The sequence below is a fragment of the Gopherus evgoodei genome, chromosome 7 (genome assembly GCF_007399415.2).
Source record: "Gopherus evgoodei ecotype Sinaloan lineage chromosome 7, rGopEvg1_v1.p, whole genome shotgun sequence".
Lineage (NCBI taxonomy): Eukaryota > Metazoa > Chordata > Testudines > Testudinidae > Gopherus > Gopherus evgoodei.
The window spans coordinates 81,730,874-81,750,890 of NC_044328.1; the positions used below are offsets into that span (position 1 = coordinate 81,730,874).

Here is a 20,017-nt window from a genome sequence, read left to right on the forward strand (position 1 = left end):
GAGAGCAGCTCAGTGAGCCAGGGAGGGGTGTTTGGTACCATGCACGCTGGCTATTGAGTCACATACCAGGGGCCAGGAGAAATGGGGAATTGTCAGCATTGGGGGGGAGGAGGAGGAGGAGTATGGTCTGAACCTGACTCAGATATAGTTGCCTCCCTAGCCCAGGCACTGTGCCAGCCAAGAAGGGCCCAACTAGAAGCCCCTGGAACGCCTGTCCCAGCCTCCCCTGCAGCAGGGGTGGGGAAATGGGACTGTCCCCTTCTCTCAGGGCAAGGGGGAGCCACGCCATAAGCAAACAGCAGCCGCCTGCTCTCTCATTCCGCCTTTAATGGTGAAGTAAAGCACTTTGGTTTCTCGGTGACAGAGGCAAGGTGCTGGCTCCCGGGAGGCCCCCCGGCCCAGCCCCCGCCTCACTCCGGCACTGAAAGGCATATCCTCCCCCAGCCCCAGGGGGGTTTCCAGACACATACAGTAGTATGTCACATCAGGTCTTGCCTCCCAGACACTCCTCCACTCATTGCATAGCCACCCCTCTCCTTACAACAGAAGAAGGGCCCTGCTATCCCCTTGCTCCTCCACCCACTCCAAAGCCTAGAGTAGAGCTAGGGGGCACCCCACACCACCTGTGCAGCTTGGCTCACGCCAAGAGGCCCCTGTCCCTCTGCTGAACCGGGGAGGGGATGAGCACACCCCCACACCATGGGGCCAGGCTCCGCATTGGGGCACACCTAGCAGCAGGGAAGGAGGGGATACCTGGCTTTGGGGGATGAAGCCAATCCAGGGCACAGCCCTTGTATTTCCACAGCAGGGCAGATCTCCCCCCACTCCCTCCCAGCTGCAGGCTGCCCCCTACCCCTGCATCACTGCCCAAGAACACCCCCCACCCCACAGCTGCAGGCACTCTACTGGCCAACGGGGAGCACTGGAGGGGTCTCTTGCCCCCTCAGCCGTGGCAGAGGGCCACCTCCAATAGATCCACTACATCGGTACTAAATGAAATACAAAAGGCTCCTGGGTTCGAAGGTCTATCTGCCCCACGGAGGGGCAACGCCAGGCTCTGGCTACAAGTGTCATCTACTGCACCCATGCCCCTGCCATGTTAAGCACCAGGAGACTGCCTACTGCCATGAGGACCCCAGTAAGAGGCCAAGCTAGTCCAAGTGGGCCAGGAGCCCCAGTACCAGGAGTCCCAGAGTGGCACAGGTTAGGCAGGCTCCACTGTTTGTGGGCTCAGCTGCCACTCACACGCATCCCCACGCCAGCCCTGGTAACACTGGCACCGAAAGTGGGTCCGTAGGTAGGCTGTGTCGGTAGCAGACAGCTCACCCTCCACCCACAGCATTGGCTGCTGCCTGTCTGCCTCACCCCGGCGCCGGATCTGGAAGCTGAGCGGGTTGAGGTGGAGGAAGACGTTGGCGGTGCTGTCCCGGCGCAGGCAGCGCCCCCAACCCTGGCACAGTGCCTGGCTGCAGTGCTGAGCCGCCGTGGTGACGTTGATGATGTAGTGACCCAGCTCTTCCTCCAGGTAGGCCTTGATGGTCTGGCAGGTGCTCTGGGAAGGGAACGAGGGGTGAGTGAGAGCCAGAGGGCAGCTGGGGACCAACTGCCATGGCAAGACCTGCTAGGAACCCAGGAGCAGTTCAAGCCCACTGGGGCATACCAATAGCACTGCCAGGAGCTAGCACTGTTCCTTCACATGCCTTCAGGTCCCCAGGGCTGGCAGCATTACTGCTTCATGCAGGGGGTGGCACTTCCCTATTCCCAGGCCAAGCGAGGCGGCAGAAATGCCAAGCAGGCCAGGATCAGCAGGGCCCCAAGGAGACTGGCAGCTTCCTCTGCCCCACTGATTGCACTAGGTCAGGCACCATGGGATGGTCAGACCTCACGGGCACAGACCAGAGCGTCCAGCAAGGCCACAACACGTGCTGTGTGCAGCCCTGGCTCATTCAGAGCACAAGCTGCGGTAGGCAGATGCCAGCAGGGCACCAGGCCCAATCCTGTTCAGTCTTTGACTCCACAGGAGCAGAGCAGGCCTGTTTAGAGGCGCTCCCCATGCTCAATACCAGAGCTCAAGATGGCAGGCGGATGCTTCCCCGCAGCGGGCGGAGGGGGAGTCGTCCTCCCCCGGTACCTACCTGGCTCTTGGCGTAGTCTTCCTCACCCCAGAAGATGGCACCAGCTGCCCCCAGGGCAGCGCTCTCGCCAATGGTGGAGACCAGGTCCATCTGCCAGGGAGGAATCCAGACAGGGCCAATGGTTAGGGTGGAAACTTGCAGCAGGAGGTAGGCAGGTGCAGCTCCCCAAACTAACCTGCAAACTCTAATCTCTTGCTTTCACCTGGATACTCCAGGGGCAGGAGGATCAGGATCACGTGGGAGGGCAGTGCCATAGCAGTCAACCCCCGGTTGGAGGGATGGGGCTGAGGGTCCATCTGTGCCCCCACACGTGCTCACACTCCAGTTGGCTGTGTCAGAGCTGTTAGCTCTCTGCCAGTCTCTGAGTAGGGCTAGGCCTGGCCAGGAGGCCTCCTGCGTGGTGCTAGTGCCCTGCTGTAGTGTTAGAGGCAGGTGCTTTTGGGCATGCTAACTTGCCATCTGAGGCCATTAAAGATCCAGTGTACTTTTCCTGCTACCCCCCCAAACACACTCAATTCTGCTGTCCAAATCCCAGCTCCCTACACTGCACCTCCCTCAGTGTTCTCCCATCTCTTCCCCAGACCAGCTGTCTGGGGGATTCGCCATTATGTGCTCCACACTGTTGCTGGGTGCTGAGAAAACAGCTGCAGTGCTCCATCCTAGAGGGGGCTGCCTTTCTGGCACAAGGGAGAAGCAGTCCTAGCCTCCCCCTTTCAGTCCATGAGCAGCTAGGAATGAAAGGTTGCTAGTTACCTGAGGCCTGGTCCACACTACAGGCGTTAAATCGATTTAACCAGCGTTAAATCGATTTAACCCTGTAACCGGCCACACTACAAGGCACTTTAAAATCGATTTTAAGGGCTCTTAAAATCGATTTCTGTACTCCTCCCCAACGAGAGAAGTAACCCTAAAATCGATATACTATATCGATTTAGGGTTAGTGTGGACGGAAATCGAAGTTATTGGTCTCATTCTTTTACTGAGCTACCCAGTGTGCACTGCTCCGGAAATCGATGGTAGCCTAGGACCATGGACGCACACCACCGAATTAATGTGCCCTAGTGTGGACGCATAAAATCGATTTTATAAAACTGATTTCAATAATTTCGATTTTATGCTGTAGTGTAGACGTGGCCTGAGATATGAGATATCCCAGGGCTGAACCCAGCCTAGTAGCACGCACTTTGTGAAGGGGTGGAGGTGGAGCCCCACTCCATGCTCCTCACATTCCTGCCCATCCCTTCCTTGCCCCAGGCCAGCATGCATGTTCTTTGGCTGGGCCTAGCCACCAGGGCTGCTGAGACAGCAGGTGGCCTGATGGAACAAGCACTGACAGTCAGGCAGGAGGGAGCCACCAGCAGCTAGGGAGCTGCGCCGAAGAGTGCCAGAGGTGGGAGGCAGGGCCTGCGTGCGAGCTCAGCTCCTGCCTGGGATCGGGGTAGGCAGCTTCAGGATTAACTTGTCTAGCAAGTGGGTCTGGTGGAGCTACTGAGAACCAGACTCTGAGCAGTCATCCCACACATGGCCTTGCCCACATATCTGGCTGCTGCAGCCCCCTGAGATCCCAGGCCTGGGCTCCCTGCACACAGCTCTGCCAGTGCCCCTCAATCCAGCCCCAGCCCCGGCTATCCCTGCCCCAGGCTCACCCCACACAGCCTTGACAATGTCCCTCAATCCTGACCTACAGCAGCCCTCTGCTATCCTAAGCTCTTCAGCACTGAGAGGTTAGTGCATGGGGTTCTCAACAAAAGTTTTGGTGGCTTTGGAGTGTGACCACCAACTCTTGCTAGTGCCAGACTGACACTTTTTCCTAAAATACTTAATTAACTTGAGGAAAAAGAAAAAATAACCACATACACATAGATGTGGATTTTTGGTACAGACAATAAAAATAGTGCTGTGAAAAGTGATATTTGTATGTTTGGTTAATATCACTTTCCACAGCACACTTGGTAGCTAGCTGGGAGGCTGTGATAGGTCTGCTGGGAAACGTGATACCTGCATGTTTGTTAATATCACTATTCTCAGCAAGCCCCAGGACAAATTAAGCCCTGGATGGGGATGGGGTGAGGGGTTCCAGAGGAGAGGTAGTGAGGGCCTGAGGCCATGGATTCAGGGCCAGGGGAGACAGCAGGTGGCCCAAAGCAAATGGGGGAAGGGGGTGGTGAGCCTGCATAGCTGGAGCCGGGTTCAGTGCCCATGGCTGGTGTGGGTCAGAGCCAGGGGCTGTGCAGCTGAAGCTGGGGATCGGAGCCTGCTGCCGCACAGCAGTGGGCTAGAGGTCAGCACCAAGGGTCGGCTCTGCAGCTGGAACCCGGGACCAGAGCCCAAAGCCGGGGCCAAATGGGCCAGAGCCAGAGGGTTGGCACATGCAGTCCCATGGCCAGGTTCCTGAAGGCCCGCCACTGGAGCCTGCTGCCCAACTACCGCAGGGCTGAAGTCTGAGCCCTACCACCTGCTATCAAGCGGGGTTGAGAACTCAACTTGCTCTTGCAGCATTGTACCCATCTGTCTCCAGAGGCAGTGCAGGGCACCGCATCCAGGCTGAGCCGTCCAGAAGATTCAGGACCCCTCACACCGCAGAATTGCTGCCAAAGACCCAGCACTTCGGTGGCAGGTCCCGGAGCGAAAGGACTCCCTGCCACCGATTGCTGAAGACCAGGAGCGGAAGAAGTTCCGGGGGCCTGGGCCCCACAAGAGTTTACTGGGGCCCCTGGAGCAAGTGAGGATCCTGCTCCAAGGACCCTGAAAAACTCTCGTGGGAACCCCTTCAGGGCCCACGGCAAATTGCCCCACTTGCCCCCTCCCCGGGTAGCCCTGCATCCAAGAACAACAGGTAGGGAGGGGGTGAAAAAGAGGTTGATTTTCCCTCCCCCACTGCCCAGGAGGCTGTTGTGGCCACATGAAAAGTCCCTGGTGGCTGCACGTGGCCACATTTGAGAAATGCTGGACTTGTGGATTTCAGAGCAACATTGTGCTGGAAGGGACCCCGAGAAGCCATCAAGGCCAGCCCCCTGCGCTGAGGCAGGACCAAGTAACCCTAGACCAGCCCTGACAGAGGTTTGTCTGACTTGCTCTTAAAAACCTCCAGTGACAGGGATTCCACAACCTCCCTTGGAGGCTATTAGTCTTTGTCCTACTGTCAGTGGCTATGGAGAACACTCAATCACCATCCTCTTCATAAGAGCCCTTAACATATTTGAAGACTGGTATCAGGTTTCCCCCTGCCCCCAGTCTTCTCAAGACTAAACATGCCCCAATTTTTTAAATCTGCCCTCACAGATCAGGTTGAGAATGGCCATCAGCCAGCTGCCCTGCTCCATGCTAGTGCTACGCCTAAGCTATCACTAGGGCACTTGCCAAACACCAGCATCCAGTGTCTCATAATAAACCCTCTCATTACCTCCATGAGGACTAGTGTGCCCACGTTACAGAAATGGAAACTGAGGGACAGGAGAGGATTTATTCAAGGTCAGAAAATTTAAGAACCAGCATTGAGAATAGAACCCAGGAGTCCTGGCTCGCAGGCTCTTCTTCTAGCCACTAAACCCCACTCTGCAGCCACAGCCAGGAATAGAACCCAGGAGTCCTGGCACCCAGTTCCCACTCTAACCATTAGAGCATCTGGTCCTTCCTCCCCTGCACACAAGATCAGGCCTGTCCACTAAGAGGGGAGCTGCACTCTAGCAACAATGTATATACACCACAGATAGAAGCAGCCTGCCACCCACAGAGACCTCACTCCCATCCCACCACCCCCCCGGGCCCCACCCCCCCCCCGGAGCGCTTCCAGTGGGAACTACACCAGCAGGACAAATAAGGAAGCATTTAGGGCATGTGCTGCCCTGGCAGACGTGGAAAAGGAGAACACAAACACCAAGAGTGTGTGTGTGGGGGGGGAAATCTGCCCAGCTGGGGTCACTTGTGTCTTCCCACTCATCTCCACCCCCTCAAAATGCCCAGAAGACCAGGGTGGAAAAGCCCTCCTCCCATGCAGCTAGGAGACACCCAGCTGGGCAGGACTGCATGGGGACCCCCGAGAACCTCTGACTCCCAGCCAGCCTCAGAGAGATGGCTTTGCAGCCTCAGCCATGCTAGCAACTGGCTGTGTGCAGGGCCCCCTGGACTTCTACTCAGTCACTGACAGGGGGCGCTGTGCACAGCAGAGCTGGCATGCTGGGCACTGTAGATGGACTAATGGGTGCAGCCACTGGGGTCCCTGTGGTGCTTTGGGCCTCAGTGGCCCTTTCAGCCCCATCTCAGCAGCCAAACATCCCGCAGAGGCCTCTGTCCTGAGAGGTGTCCCACGGGGCTTGGCTCAGCTTCCTCCCCTGTGCCTGCAGGGTGGGAGCACAGAGTGGAGCAGGTCTCAGACCTGAGCCCATTCACATGGGCTCTCTGTTACAAGTGGGCCCTTTATACTAATGGCTGGGAGACCCCACATCCCCATGCTACATCCTCAGTAGAAAATGAGAGTCTGTTGCCTTCTACCCCTGCACCATTGCTGCCAGGGAGCTGGGTGCCTGCCTTGGCCCACCCACCACCAGCTAGCACCCGAGGCTCCTCCATGCTCTGCTGGAGGAGCTTACCCAGGGCATAGCTTTCCCCCTTCAGCAGGGAGGTTGATGGAGCTGCTCTACTGGCCCACAGAGCCCAACGCTCAATTCCCATATAGGGATGGCAACATGGAGTTGCCCAGATCTCACACTCCCCCTCTGTCCCCCCACCAGCATGACTTGAAGCCCCACCCAGGACAATGGGGAACCCTCCTGTGGCAGATACTGGCCTCTGCCTGCCCGCTCACAACTCGAACACACCCCTGCCCCACAGGGAGAGACTGCAATGGCTTCTTACTCAAGAATGGCTTAATGTATCTGCAGACCCTATCACTAAGTGCCAGGCATGCATGGGCCAAGAACAATGGTACCAGCACCACCTTCCCACTCCTGCCTTTTCTCTCCCCAGCACAGCCACGTTCCTGCCCATCATGCTGCCTCCACTGTCCCCATAAGGGCCTGTCATAACCTCAGGGCACCAGGAAACAGACTTCCCAATGGAGATCTTGGCCACCAGCAGAGGGCATCCTGTGGCAGCATGGACCTTCTACATTGGGTAAGGGGGAGTCGGCTAATGGGGACATAGTACAGGATGTGATCATTACAGACTCTGCACCCCACCACAGCTCCCTATGGCTCCCCAACATGGGACCTTTCCCCCATGCCACACCTGGGGTCCAGGAGCTCAGGCACCAGATTTTCAGCTGAGCTCTTGAGAAAATCTGGCTCTAGGTGATTTGCCTGTGCTCAGGAAGGAGGCCAGGAATGGAACCCAGGATGCCTAGCTCTTGAAACCATGCTCTTCTTCCAGCTGCCTCCTGAAGCTGGGCCCTGCGGGACCGGATCCAGAAAGAGGAAGTCATGGCTGTCATGTGCAGTTAGCCTGCACAGCAGCAGGGCCACAGCTCCCATTTCAACAGCTGCACTCCCCCCGCCAGGAGAGGCATGGTAAGCTCAGGAACTCATCCTCTGCCTTCCTCAGCCATGGCAACACTGGACAGGACCAGGGAGCTGGAATGCAATCTCACAGACCCACCTGGCTAACACAGGAAGATTCCCTCCACCCCCTCTCCACTGCCCATCCTTCTCTCCTCCACCCAGCCTGCCAGGAAGGCCACAGAGCTGCCCTGTCTCAGCTCCCTTGGCTACCACCATGCAAGAGCCCTATGCCCAGGCAGCACAAGCAACAGGGCTGCTGGCAAGTCAGCTCAGATGCAGAGGGCAAGCGGGACTGGGACCCTGCTCTACCCCATAAAGCACCACAAGCCCATGACAACACAGGAAGGGCACAGCTGGGTGTGAATTTGAGGAGCTGGTGTTTAAAGCCTTGGATGGTGGGAAGAATCAGTTCCTCCTGCCCTCCCTGGTGGGAGATCACATGGGGCCTGGAAAAGACTGTGCAAAAGTCTGTCCCCTTGGTATGTTCTGGTGCCTTTGCTGTAATATGCTGGGAGGCTGTGTGATCACACTGCCCCCTAGTGGTGAGACCACCCACTACCGTCTCCCACAACCAGAGAGCTAGAGGCCCAGGAAGAAGCAGAGTTCTAGGCAGAATCAGTGAAAGAAAGCCGGTACAACATACCAGCAAGAGCCGCTACACCATACTGGGCTGGCTTCTCCAGACAGCAATTAAAGGGCCTGGGGCTCCCTGCAGTGGCTGGAGCCCCAGGTCCTTTAAATTGCCACCAGAGCCCTGCTGCTGGAGCCGTGGGGTAGCGGCAGCAGCGCTCCAGGGGTTATTTAAAGGGCTGGACTCTGGCTGCTTCTACTGCCCTGGGCCCTTTAAATAACCACCAGTGCCCCACCGCTGCTCCAGCAGCTATTTAAAGGGCCCAGAGTGCTAGAGGCAGGGGACCCCGGGCCCTTCAAATAGCCCCCGGAGCCCTGCTGCCAAAGCCCTGGGGTAGCAGCGGGCACCCTGGGCTCTGGCAGCACTTTAAAGGCCCGGGTAGGTAGCGGCAGCCGAGCCCTGGGCCCTTTAAACTGCTGCCGGAGCCCCCGGCTGCCGCTGCTATCCCAGCAGGGGAGGAGGAGGCCACTTACTAGTACAGAGTAGGCTGGGCTTGGTTCTGATGCCCCCCCCATCCCTGCCCCTTCTGGGGGCCAGAGCTGGCCCAACCCAGCCCAGCCCCACACCAGTAAGTCCCCTATTTCTAACTTTTACCCCTGGTTCTAGCCCCAACGTCTCTGGCAGAAATGGGTCTATCCCTGGGCGCGGGCACCACCTTACCCTGCTCATGACTCCAGCTTACGGCTGTAGGTAGGCCTGGTGTAGACGAAGACTGGCAGCGAGTAGCCGTCATGGTGCTGGTGAGAGATCCTCAAGGCCTCCATGAGCCCGCGAGCTCACAAACTTGCGGCCGTTCTCAGAGGAGGCCAGGACCTGGTCTAGGTAGATGGAAGGGTAGAGGGCTGTGCTCTCCTTCCAGAGCCAGGACAGCCGGTCATTGCGTGTCTCCTCCACGTCAGGGCAGCGGCCCGTGTAGCTGTCTGGATTCTTGCTGTAGTCATGGTTGTAGCAGTCCGGGAAGAGGTAGTAACCCCACAGCTGCTTGGGCCCGGTAGCTCTTGGCATGCTGCAGGGTGTGAAGCATGAATCCCCGGCCGAGCTCTCAAACTCGTACTGGGCCTCCTTGTTCACCATGTCCTCCTGCCAGTCGGGGTGCTGCGACAGCACCAGCTTGCGGGAGTTCTTGCGGTAGATGTCTTTGTTCTGCCAGTTGCGGATCCAGATGGGCCGCCATTCCTTCCAAGCAATGACAGCCAGCCCTTCCTTGGCCTCTGAGCGGATGTAATGGCGGATTCCTTCCTGGAGCCGGTCCAGGTGCTCCCGTAGGCTGCTGTTTTGGGGGACACCCCCATTCACAGCCACCTGCTGCTTATCGTAGTAGGGGTAGAGGCCCAGGCGCTCCTTGTAGAAGATGGTGAGGTTCTGGTCTACAAAGCCCTCATTGGGCGAGGCATCCAGGTCAAAGAGGCTGAAGTCCAGCTGGACCTGGAAGCGGGGCTTGCAGTCCTGGGTGGGGGCATTCCAGGCCACAATGAAGGGCTTCCAGGTGAAAAGGGGGGCAAAGGCTGGCTTCCCATCCTGCCCATGGCCGCTGGTGATAGCAAGGATCAGGAGCCATGGCACTGCCAGCACAGAGCCTCCCCGCATTCTCTCACTGTGCTGCTCGGTCACAGGATGGCTTCAGGTCACAGCCTGCAGGGGAACAGGGCTGTAAGAGGGTAGAGCAAAAAGGCACTCCCCCACCCCGCTAGCAGTAGAGCTTTGCAAGCTTCTCTCAGTTCTGCCAATGCCCCAAAGCCCCATTACTATCTCAACCCCACAAATCCAGCTTTGCCAATGCCCCTCCAATCCATTGAGGTACTCAAATGGTCTGCCACTGGCCCCCATGTGAGCACCTCACAAACATCAGTGCATCTCTTCTCTGAACTAGGGAGAATACTTTTCCACGTTGCTGAAGGGAAACTGAGGCACAGAGCTCAAGTGACTGATCTGAGGCCATACAGGATGACTGCAGTGGAGCTGGGAACTGAACCAAGATCTCCTGCATTGCAGACTAGCATCTCAGACCCCAGATCAACCTTCCTGCCCATCTCTGCCAAGGCACTTCGGTCCTGACCTGCCGCAACCCACCTGAGCCCAGTATGACTTGATGGTGTTATCGAAATGTCAGGGTCCGCCTAGCTGAGAGCCAATGACAGCCAGACAGAGATAAGGAAAGGTTGCTTTATTCTGCGGAGAAAGGAGAGAGTTCTCTACCTTGGTACAAAATACTCTACTCCATACAAAAAACTGGAATCTTTTATACATACACCACACACACACACACATCACACACACACACACTCACTTCGGTCAGTTAGCATTTGATTGGTGATTAGCAAACCCGGCACTTCTGCAATCTGCTCAGCAAAAACCAGCTCAGGACAAGCTTCAACTGTCTCAAGACTGATAAGGGAAGACAGTTCAAAAGTTTAAACTACTATGTCCATGAGGCGTCCAATTTCCCCTAATGGTTGCCAGCTATTATAAAACCACTAGCTGTTAAGGGGTCACTGCTGACTGTCACAGTCCCCACTTCGGGCCTGATAATCCGAATTGTCAGGCCATTACACAATTTGTGATTAAAGCTGGAGGAGAAACATTGTGTTTTTCCTACAGACAGTAGAGCCCTTAGTAACAGCACTACACAAACATTTTGCACATTTCAACATTACCCAAATGACATATAGAAAGAAAAAAAAGAAAAGAAATCCATTTGACAATTTTACAGAAAAGGCCAGTAAACCATGACCCAAGGTCTGGGAGGAAGTCCTCAAAATTAAGGGTATGATCAAGAGATACAGTGTGGAAAATAAACAGCTGCATCCTTGATGGCCTGCAAATCCTCCTCAATTAAATCAGAGTGATTACTATAAAAACAACATCTTTCCCCAATGCCAGCACAGGCCCCCCACTTCAGCATTCATGGCAACTAGCACACGCCTATTTGCAGGTGTTACTTCTGCTATGTCATCAATTTCTCGTTGTAACTTTTGGAACGCATCCAAGTAAGCATTAGCTTACTTTTTCAAGTTCTGCAGAAATGTTACCACAGCCCTTTCCAGCTCCGCCACCCCCAGTCCAGGAATTAGCCCCCGTATAAAGGATGAACTCCCATTTGCCTGATTACTAAGGGGTTTTTGGCACGTTTACCCGAGCCCCTTTCAAGGGTGTGAAGAGCTTGTGAGAATAAGTCCCCAGGTTGAGGATTTGGCGCGAGACCGTGTAGTGTTTATTTGACGCTGGTATGCTCTGGCCACACTACACTGGCCATGCCAATCTGGCGGGAGAGCTTTATAAGCATTATGGCCATAAATGAGTTGATTGATCGGCCAATAGATCAAGAGCTGTGGCCGTTTGGTTAGTTATTACTCCAAAACAGCCTGTAACCTGATTATCCAATTTAAATTATAATAGGCTTTCTGGCCCCTGATATTAATTCATTTGGGTTCCAAGATCGCTGGATCATAATGCTTTATAATTCGTTCAGGGGGCCATTCTGAGCTTCCCATGTTTGGAGGTTCCGGCAGCTAGGGTGGAGTCTATGAATCGTTTTTTATAACTAAATTATCATATACTTTAATTTAATAAAGTGGCTTCCCCACAAACATTGCCATGCCCAAGCTGTTACTAAAGCTTTACTGCAAAAAATCATTCCTCAATATCATCTCCCAAAGGTTATCAATTCAAATCAAAAAAGTCATTTCCTGTCAAAGGTAACCCAACAAATATCCAAGCTTTTGGTATACAATAAAATGCATACCTCATAAAACCTCAAAGCTCTGGGCAAGTAAGAAAAATAATCAAACTTTAAAAAAACAAACTCTTACTAAATTATGTATAAAGTCTAAATTAAATGGCTAAATGCTTTACCCTTGGCCTTAACTAAAATTCGAGGCTCCACACAAAAAATTAAAATTATCACCCTTCAAAGTGGTTTTGGCTTTCCCCCTCGTGTTCTTATTCCAAAATTTCAAAAAATGTAACTTAAAAGGTAAAAAAAAGTTTTATAAAAACAGGTTTCTGTTCTACAAACTGTCTTGTCCCAATTGCATCGCTATGCAGCAGCCTTCCAGTCTCTTCCATTAAACCAACCTGTACATCCGTTCCAAATCGGTAACCAGGTTCTTGTTAAAAAATAAAAACATAATCCTATAACAGCACGGTAAAACGGCCCATACACAGTCTCGCTCATCAGCCAGCCTGCAGTTAAACTCCTTGAAAACAGTAAATAAACACATCACACACGGGTAAAACGTACGTAAACCCCGCTTCTAAAACTAATCCAGTAAAAAACACTAGCCCTTTGCCCTCCCCGGCACCAAAAGCCCAAGAAGGCACAGGCAAAACCTCTAACAACTAAACCAGCCCTCTGTCCGCCCCGGCTCCGGAGGCCCGGGGTGCACAGGTAACTCTACTAAAAATATCAAAACTCAACAAACTAAAAAAACTCTTTAAAAAAAATAAATTAAAGCAATCAGTAATATTTCTGTTCTGTACTTTCCATTATAATTATGGTTAAAAAGCAGTTTTATGCAACTAAAAAAAATTATAGCAAATTCCTTTAATCTTAGCAACTGTTGGGTATGTAAAAAAATCAAAAAAATTAAATAAAGGGCCTTGGGTAGCCCAGCCAGTGGCAACCGAAGTGGTAAATTAGTAACTTAAGTATAGTGCTAATAAACAAAAATATAAACAGCAAATAGTAGTCCCTGGCGGCTCTATTCCTCCGCAATAGGCTTCTTGTTGTCTTAATCAAAACAAAACAAAGTATATTTTAAAAACAAGTGTAAGTGAACCCTAGCCCTCAAATTTAATTGTTACCAAACCCCTGCCACCCATACAACTGCTCTAATATTAAAAAAAATAAAACCATACACATGTAAAACTTACTAATAATAGCTGGGTAAAATGTTCCTACCAACATCATACAGGGTGCAGGTTGCAGGGGCGGTAAAACAAAATAAAATTTTAATGCCCTCTTTTTAAGTTGCCAACAAAATAATACCACAAGCAAAAAGCACGTAGTACGGTGGTTTCAGTGGGCATGGCAGCACCATAATGGCACCCATACCCACTTTAAACATTTTTGGTCTAGTACTAACAACCCAAAGTGGGGCTGTAATTGTATTTAAAAAACAGGGACTGGGGCATAAAAATGTAAATATTACGCTTCCAACGGCTCACACGCCATAGTAGGGGGGCCCTTAGGGTCAAAAAATTACTTGTATTATAAAAAACCATTAAACCCCAAAACCTAAAATGGCCCTTTTGCTAATAACACCTGGGCCCTAAAAGGCCATTACTAAATTTGTGGGCAATATGCCTACCAAAGGTTGCCTCCAAATTAGTCAAAAGTATGTTACGTTAAATATATTAGGCCCTTGTTCTTTTTATTACCTCAAACGCAAAAAAATAAATTAAAAATTAAAGTATATAATAATTTAGTAAAAAAAAAAAAAAAAAAAAAAAATACATAATCACCACCCTAGCTGCCAAAAGCTCCCAAACATAAAAAGCTCAAAAATGGCCCCCTAAACAAATAAAACATTATGGTCCAGCAACTTAAAACCCAAATAAATTAATATCAGGGGCCAAAAAGCCTATTTAAATTTAAATCAAATAATCAGGTTACAGGCTGTTTTAAAAGTAACTCAAGCAGAAGATTGCAATTTGTTAGCCAAATTAGGCTCGTTCTCCCCGGAGCTAGCCAATTACTCCAAAGAGAGACACAGAGAGCTTTACTGTTTTCACTTTACAGGATGTCTCGCTGTCAGTACTTAAAAGCAGATCATCGCAATACTGAACTATGTTACATGAGGGGTGTTTAGCAAGGAATGGGGCAAGGTCTCTTTTTAGCTGGCTGCCAAAAATCTCAGGTGCACAGGTAAGTCCTTGTGGGACGACAGTCCACAGATACTGAGCCTTGTAATGGGTGTCTGGATCTTCCCATTCAATGCAACAGCTTTTGTGAGTCAGGGTGTAGAGGAATAGAGAAAAAGGCATCTTTAAATCTATTACAGAGAACCACTATGAGTCTTGGGAATCTGACCAAGAATAGTATGGGGAATTCGGAAAGGGGCTTCTATTTGCTTGTTCACCCGTCTTAGGTCTTGTACCAATCGATACTGTCCGTTAGGGTTTGGGTACCCCTATTATTGGAGTATTGTATGGGGATGTGCCTTCCCTGAGCCAGCCACATCGCACAAATTTGAGAATTAGGGGTTTTAGACCAATTTGTGTAGCCAACTTCAGAGGATATGTCGGACACGGATCGGACAGCTCCCTTCCTTAAGATGTATCCATACTGGGGAGGCATTCCGACCCGTGGACACTTCCCTTCTCTGCCCAGACCTCAAGATTAATCCCTGGTATCAGGCCCCCCTTCTGTACTCTGGTATTCCGTATTTTTGGCAGACAATACGGCCATCTGATAGTTCGAAGTTTGTTGTTTCGGAAGCCTACTTCAATAGTTCCATTGCTGAACGAGATTTCTGCTGCAGTTTAGTGAGAATATCTCGTCCTAGCAAGCAATGGGGCATGAGGGGCTACAGATGAACTGATGAGAGATCTATGGTCTCCTATTTAACTAAAAGGGGAAGTGTTTCTTTAATGCCATCTTTTGTCCTTCAATTCCCTGTACTATTTCATGTCCTACAGCCTACTTGGGGGCCTCAGTACTAGGGAGTAACTAGGGCAGCACCGGTGTCAATTAGGGCCTCTATATTGGCGGTCCCCTATCTAATTTGTACCGTCGGATCCAACTCAGCAGCCTGTGCTGCTAAGAGGGGCGCTGGGTCCCCCGGCCCCCCTATTGGGGAGAAGCACTGTCCGAATTTGCTGTATTATAGAAAATTGGGAGTGCTGGAGCCTCATTCTTATGTTCCTTTTCCATAAATCGTCTTTTAGGACATTCATTTTGTCAATGTCCCTCCTCTCTACAGATGGCGCACTGATTGCGCCCTAAGCAGGGAAGTCGCTTCCTATCTCTTTCCCCAACATACCCAACGCGTTCGTTTCCCTTTCTTAAAGCCATTGCTAGGGTCCGAGCTCCCTTCTTACGTTCTTCATCATACACCTTTAGAGCAATTTGTAACAGCTCCTCTATATTCTTTCCGGATGCTCCCTCTAACTTTTGCAATTTCTTTCTAATATCTTCATAGGATTGACCAATGGAGAGAGGAATTAACACACGTTTCCCATTTTCATCCTCTGGGTTCAGGTCTGTGTACCTTTTACAGGTATCACAAAGTCTCTCATAAAGGCAGCTGATCTCATTTCTCTCGTCTGAGATTATATAGTTTAGCCCAATTGGGGGGTTTCGAATGCAACGTTTCATACCTGCACTATAAGTGGCGGCATATCGAGCATGTTCGGCTCGTCCTACTTCAGTAATATGACCACTTAGGGTCGCACTCGGGCACTGATCAACCACTGAGGCTGACTGGTCCGTCTCTGCGACCCACTCATGGGCCTTTGCCACAACACCTTCGCCTTTCCGCTGCTGTCAGTAATGTTCTCAAGCTATTTGCATATCAGTCCATGTGGGGTTATGAGCTGTTATCAGCATTTCAAAAACTGGTTGTAAGGGGGGCCGGACGTCTGAGAAGACGGATTTTGTTGTTTCCAATTATAAGTCACTTGTAGTAAATGGGACACTATACCATGGTCATTTTACCATCTTTTCCTAAAGTTTCACATAGGGGCATTAGAAATGCCGAGCCACCTTGGTCCTTACTTCTTAATCCATAAGTATGTATGGACCCCTTTCTGTGTGGCGTCAGGGGAAATCCGGGTAGAGTCCTGTTCTACGCTTTTATCCTCTTTGTCCCCTGCAGACACAAAGGGGTGCTAGTGCCCTCCCCTTCCTGCAGGTGAGAAAGGTTTGGGTACAAGGGAGGAGGAGGAGGAACCACATATTCCGGAGGTTGTGGGATTACAGGGGGAGGGCATGGCCTTTTAATGGGGGTATTGGGTTTCTTAACCGGGGCTCGGGCCAACAAAATCTTAAGGGGTCTTTCTGCCTACATTTTTGTAACCAGGGAGGGGGATTGGCTACCAGATCCTGCCAAATGTCTGTGTACGGATACTGGTCCCAATGCCCATCTCGGGTCACAATGCCATGCACAGCCTGAACCACGTCTAATTTTAATGTACCACCATCTGGCCAGTCTACCTTAAATGTCGGCCATTCTACCATGCAAAATTTTTTATCAGATCTTCTTTACATAATACCATCCCATAATCTGCCTGGCGTTTAAACGCTATCCAGTTATCTAACATGCATCCTAGGGGTGTCCCAGAATAAGAACTTTGAGTGGACCCCATAGACCCCATACTTAAGACTCAAACACTATGTACATACACATTCACAACAGATATTTACTGAGGTTCGGCTGACCCCCTTGCAATCAAGATATCCTGTCATCGAGTTTCCCCCTTGCAGGAGTCTTGGGGCGGCTGGAGTCAGCTTAGTCCCAGATATAACTAGTAGCACTCATTCACCTTCCACACAGAAACACCAAATGCTTATACACGAGTTGAACTTCCAATACACAATAAGGAGAAGGAAGAAAAGCGCGAGTAGGAGCAAAAGAGCTAAGAGTTGTGTTAAACAACCCATAAACTGATACTACACAAATTATTCACAAAACTATAACAATGCTACTAGTAGTATACCTTCTCGTCGCAATTTCCGTCGTCCAATCCACACTTCGGGGGCGTTAGTCCTCAACTCTTTGGAGGGAAACGCACTTACCACCCGGAGTGGCCGCGTCCGGCTTGGGGACGTTGAGGAATCAAAAACTCAGTGCTCTTGGATCCTTTTGGGACTTACTCTAGAGAGGACACCGCTGCCCCGGTTGGCCGTGGTGGTCCGAGAACACGAGCCGCACAATCAGCTCGGGGGTGGCCACTTTTTCCGGTACCAACCTACTAGCCACCGATAGCGTCAGCGCCCTCTACAGGGAGAGTCCTGCCGCGGTCGCCACTTTGTTAGCCAAATTAGGCTCGTTCTCCCCGGAGCTAGCCAATTACTTCAAAGAGAGACACAGAGAGCTTTACTGTTTTATTGAGCGATCAGCTGAGCGGGTGTCCCCCTCGACTAATGCCAGAGGAAGAGCACACCGAGACAAGCTTTACATTGTATATTTATAGCATTTTATATGTCATATTGGACCACAGTGGTCGGAACATGTTTTTCCTGAGTCAGGGGTCATGAGTACATAGGTTTATTTACCTGCTGATGTCTACATTCCACGTTGCTCTCCTTGACCAAAGTACTAGCAGTGTTTACTGACCAGTACTTGTGACAGCAGGTCATAGTGACAGCAGGTCATAGGCTAGTATTGCATACAATAAATTTTCAATTCATCGATTTACCTATCACTTTCTGAACACCAGGGAAAGGCCATTTATTTAACATGTAATCCAAAGGGCTATCCTTAGAGGGTTTCTGCTGAGACCCACCCATCCCCTTTTCTGGCACTCAAATAGAGAAATAAACAGAAAGGAGGAAGGAATAATGGTCTAATCCAAAAAATCCAAGCCAGCAATCTCTGCTTACACTGACTGCTATAGGGGACGGAACAGAAGGATCTTAATACGACCTCAGGGCTTCCTCGCATGCTATGGCTTCCACCCTGAGGAATTACAAACAAGAAGCTCAGTTCTGCCCACACACCTAACACTGAAAGGTATAAGACAGAAATACAGTAACCAGGTAACCAGAATATAACCAGAACCCAGGAAGTGTTTCCTTATCGTATTAGGGCTCACCTTATTGGAGCATGAACCTCAGTGGCCACGGTGGAGTGAGGAAGAGGGGCTAAGCACCCCGGTGGCACTGCTTCTAGCTCACCGCAGCCGTCCGGAGCCCGATGTCCGAGCTAGGAGGCTCCCATCTAGGGACGCCAGAAACTGTTACCAATATGTCGGGTCCGCCTAGCTGAGAGCCAATGACAGCCAGACGGGGATAAAGAAAGGTTGCTTTATTTTGCAAGAAAATAGGAGATATCTCTTACCTTGGTACAAAAAACAAAACAAAATAAAACAACACCACTCTACTCCATACAAAAAAACAAGAATCTTTTATACACATTCACACACAAGCTTCGGTTGTGTTAGCATTTGACTGGTGGTTAGCAACCCTGCACTTCCGCAATCTGCTCAGCAAAAGCCAGCTTAGGACCAGCTTCACTGCTCAAGACTAATAAGGGAAGACAGTTAAAAAGTTCAGACTACTATGCCCCTGAGGTGTCCAATTTCCCCTAATGGTTGAGAGCTATTACAAAATTACGAGCTGTCAGGGAGTCGCTGCTGACTGTTACAACGGGCAGCAGAGACCCATCCTTAGGAGGGAAGCTTCCAGCCACAAATCCTCCAGCACCAGCACAGATACAGGCTAGGAGTAGGCTCAGACCCAGGTCTGTCAGCACAGTAGGCTGAGCAGCCTCCCCAACCCCAGCAAAGGGCCCGCTCCAGAGCTCAGCTCCAACAGCACAATTCCAGCACAGCTTTCTTGACAGTCCCACCAGCAAGAGCCAGGCCCCATCATACAGCAGGCACATAACTTCCCTGGAAGGGAGCTTGCAATGTAGGGCCTGGTTCCGATCTCTCCCACACGTGGCGCCCACTACTCGGGTCGAGTCTGTCAGGGAAATTTTCTATTTTCCACAAGTCACTCCGGATTGAGGCTGGCTTAAACCGGAAGGATCGGGCCCCACGCCGAGGTTGAAGCCTTGAAACATCCCAGGAATGTGCGGGCCTTCGCTTATCAGCGCAGTCGGTGGGTCGGACACGTTTTGTTCCAGACCGATCCCTCCCTCCCCCCGGGCTGCGCCCTCGTGCGACCCCCAGCCCCCCGCCTCAGCTCCGCCGGGGTGTGCCAGCGAGGCCACCTTTTGTTCGGCAGCTCCGCGCACGGAGCAACAGGCTTCGCGCGAGCTGCGGGGCAGTGCGAACTTCTTTCCATTGCAATAGCCCGCGAGGCCAAGCGATCGGCGAGAAGCAAGAGCCGGAGATCAAATAGCAAAGGGGCCGGGGGAGGGAAAAATGTGGGTGTCAGCAGAGCAAGGGCTCGCACAAAGCCGCCCCAAGGAGCTGTGCTGCAGCAAGAACAGCTCCGCTATCAGCCCGGCCGGCAGCTAGCGGCACAAATCACCAACACGCGCAGAGCCGGGAGAGGAAACCCGAGCAGCGGCGCGTCCGGGACAGAGCCGCGGCTCCCCAGAGTTTACCAGCTCCTCCGACTAGGGGGCGGGGGTGCGGCGCGGGCTGCCCGTCGCCCCCCCGCCAGACCCCCAGCCAAGCCGCACGCCGGGATCCAGACCGCAAGCTGCTGGAGCGGGGCGGCGGGGCAGGACACGGCGCGGAACAGGGGACGTTTCCCGGCCACCCAGGGCTCCGCTCCAGAGCGGGACGCTCGCGGGCCCGCAGGGGGGTCAGCAGCCCCCGCGCTGGAACCGGGCCGGTGGGAGCGCCCCACGCCCCCAGCGCCGCTGCCTCCCTCCCCGCTCCTGGGAAAGTTCCGTGCCCGCCCAGTCCCGGCCGGGCCCCAGCAGCCCCCTGTGCTCCGGGCGCGCACTCACCTGGGGCTCAGCTCCCCATCGCCCCGCCCCCAGCGAGTCGCTCTTAAAGAGCCACGAGCCCAGCATCGCCCCGCTCGCCGCTGCCAGCCTTGGCAGCCCCTTTAAAAGTCCAAAGGCTGGAGCAACCCAACGCGAGCAGGAGAGGAGGGGAGATCCCCGAGGAGCCCCGGCCCCAGGGAGGCACCGACT

General features: G+C 52.4%; 1 protein-coding gene across 1 annotated transcript; it reads right to left on the minus strand.

Annotated features, from left to right (window-relative positions):
- Window positions 1-312: 312 nt before the first annotated feature.
- LOC115654897 (hyaluronidase-2-like) lies at window positions 313-19,883 on the minus strand. The gene is given in 11 exon segments (XM_030569773.1): window positions 313-1,225; window positions 1,228-1,552; window positions 2,136-2,225; window positions 8,826-8,838; window positions 8,934-9,028; window positions 9,030-9,248; window positions 9,250-9,296; window positions 9,299-9,893; window positions 10,332-10,430; window positions 18,018-18,257; window positions 19,829-19,883. Coding segments are annotated over 8 exon segments (1,413 nt in total). The 5' UTR covers window positions 9,849-9,893; window positions 10,332-10,430; window positions 18,018-18,257; window positions 19,829-19,883; the 3' UTR covers window positions 313-1,151.
- Between the last annotated feature and the right edge of the window lie 134 nt (window positions 19,884-20,017).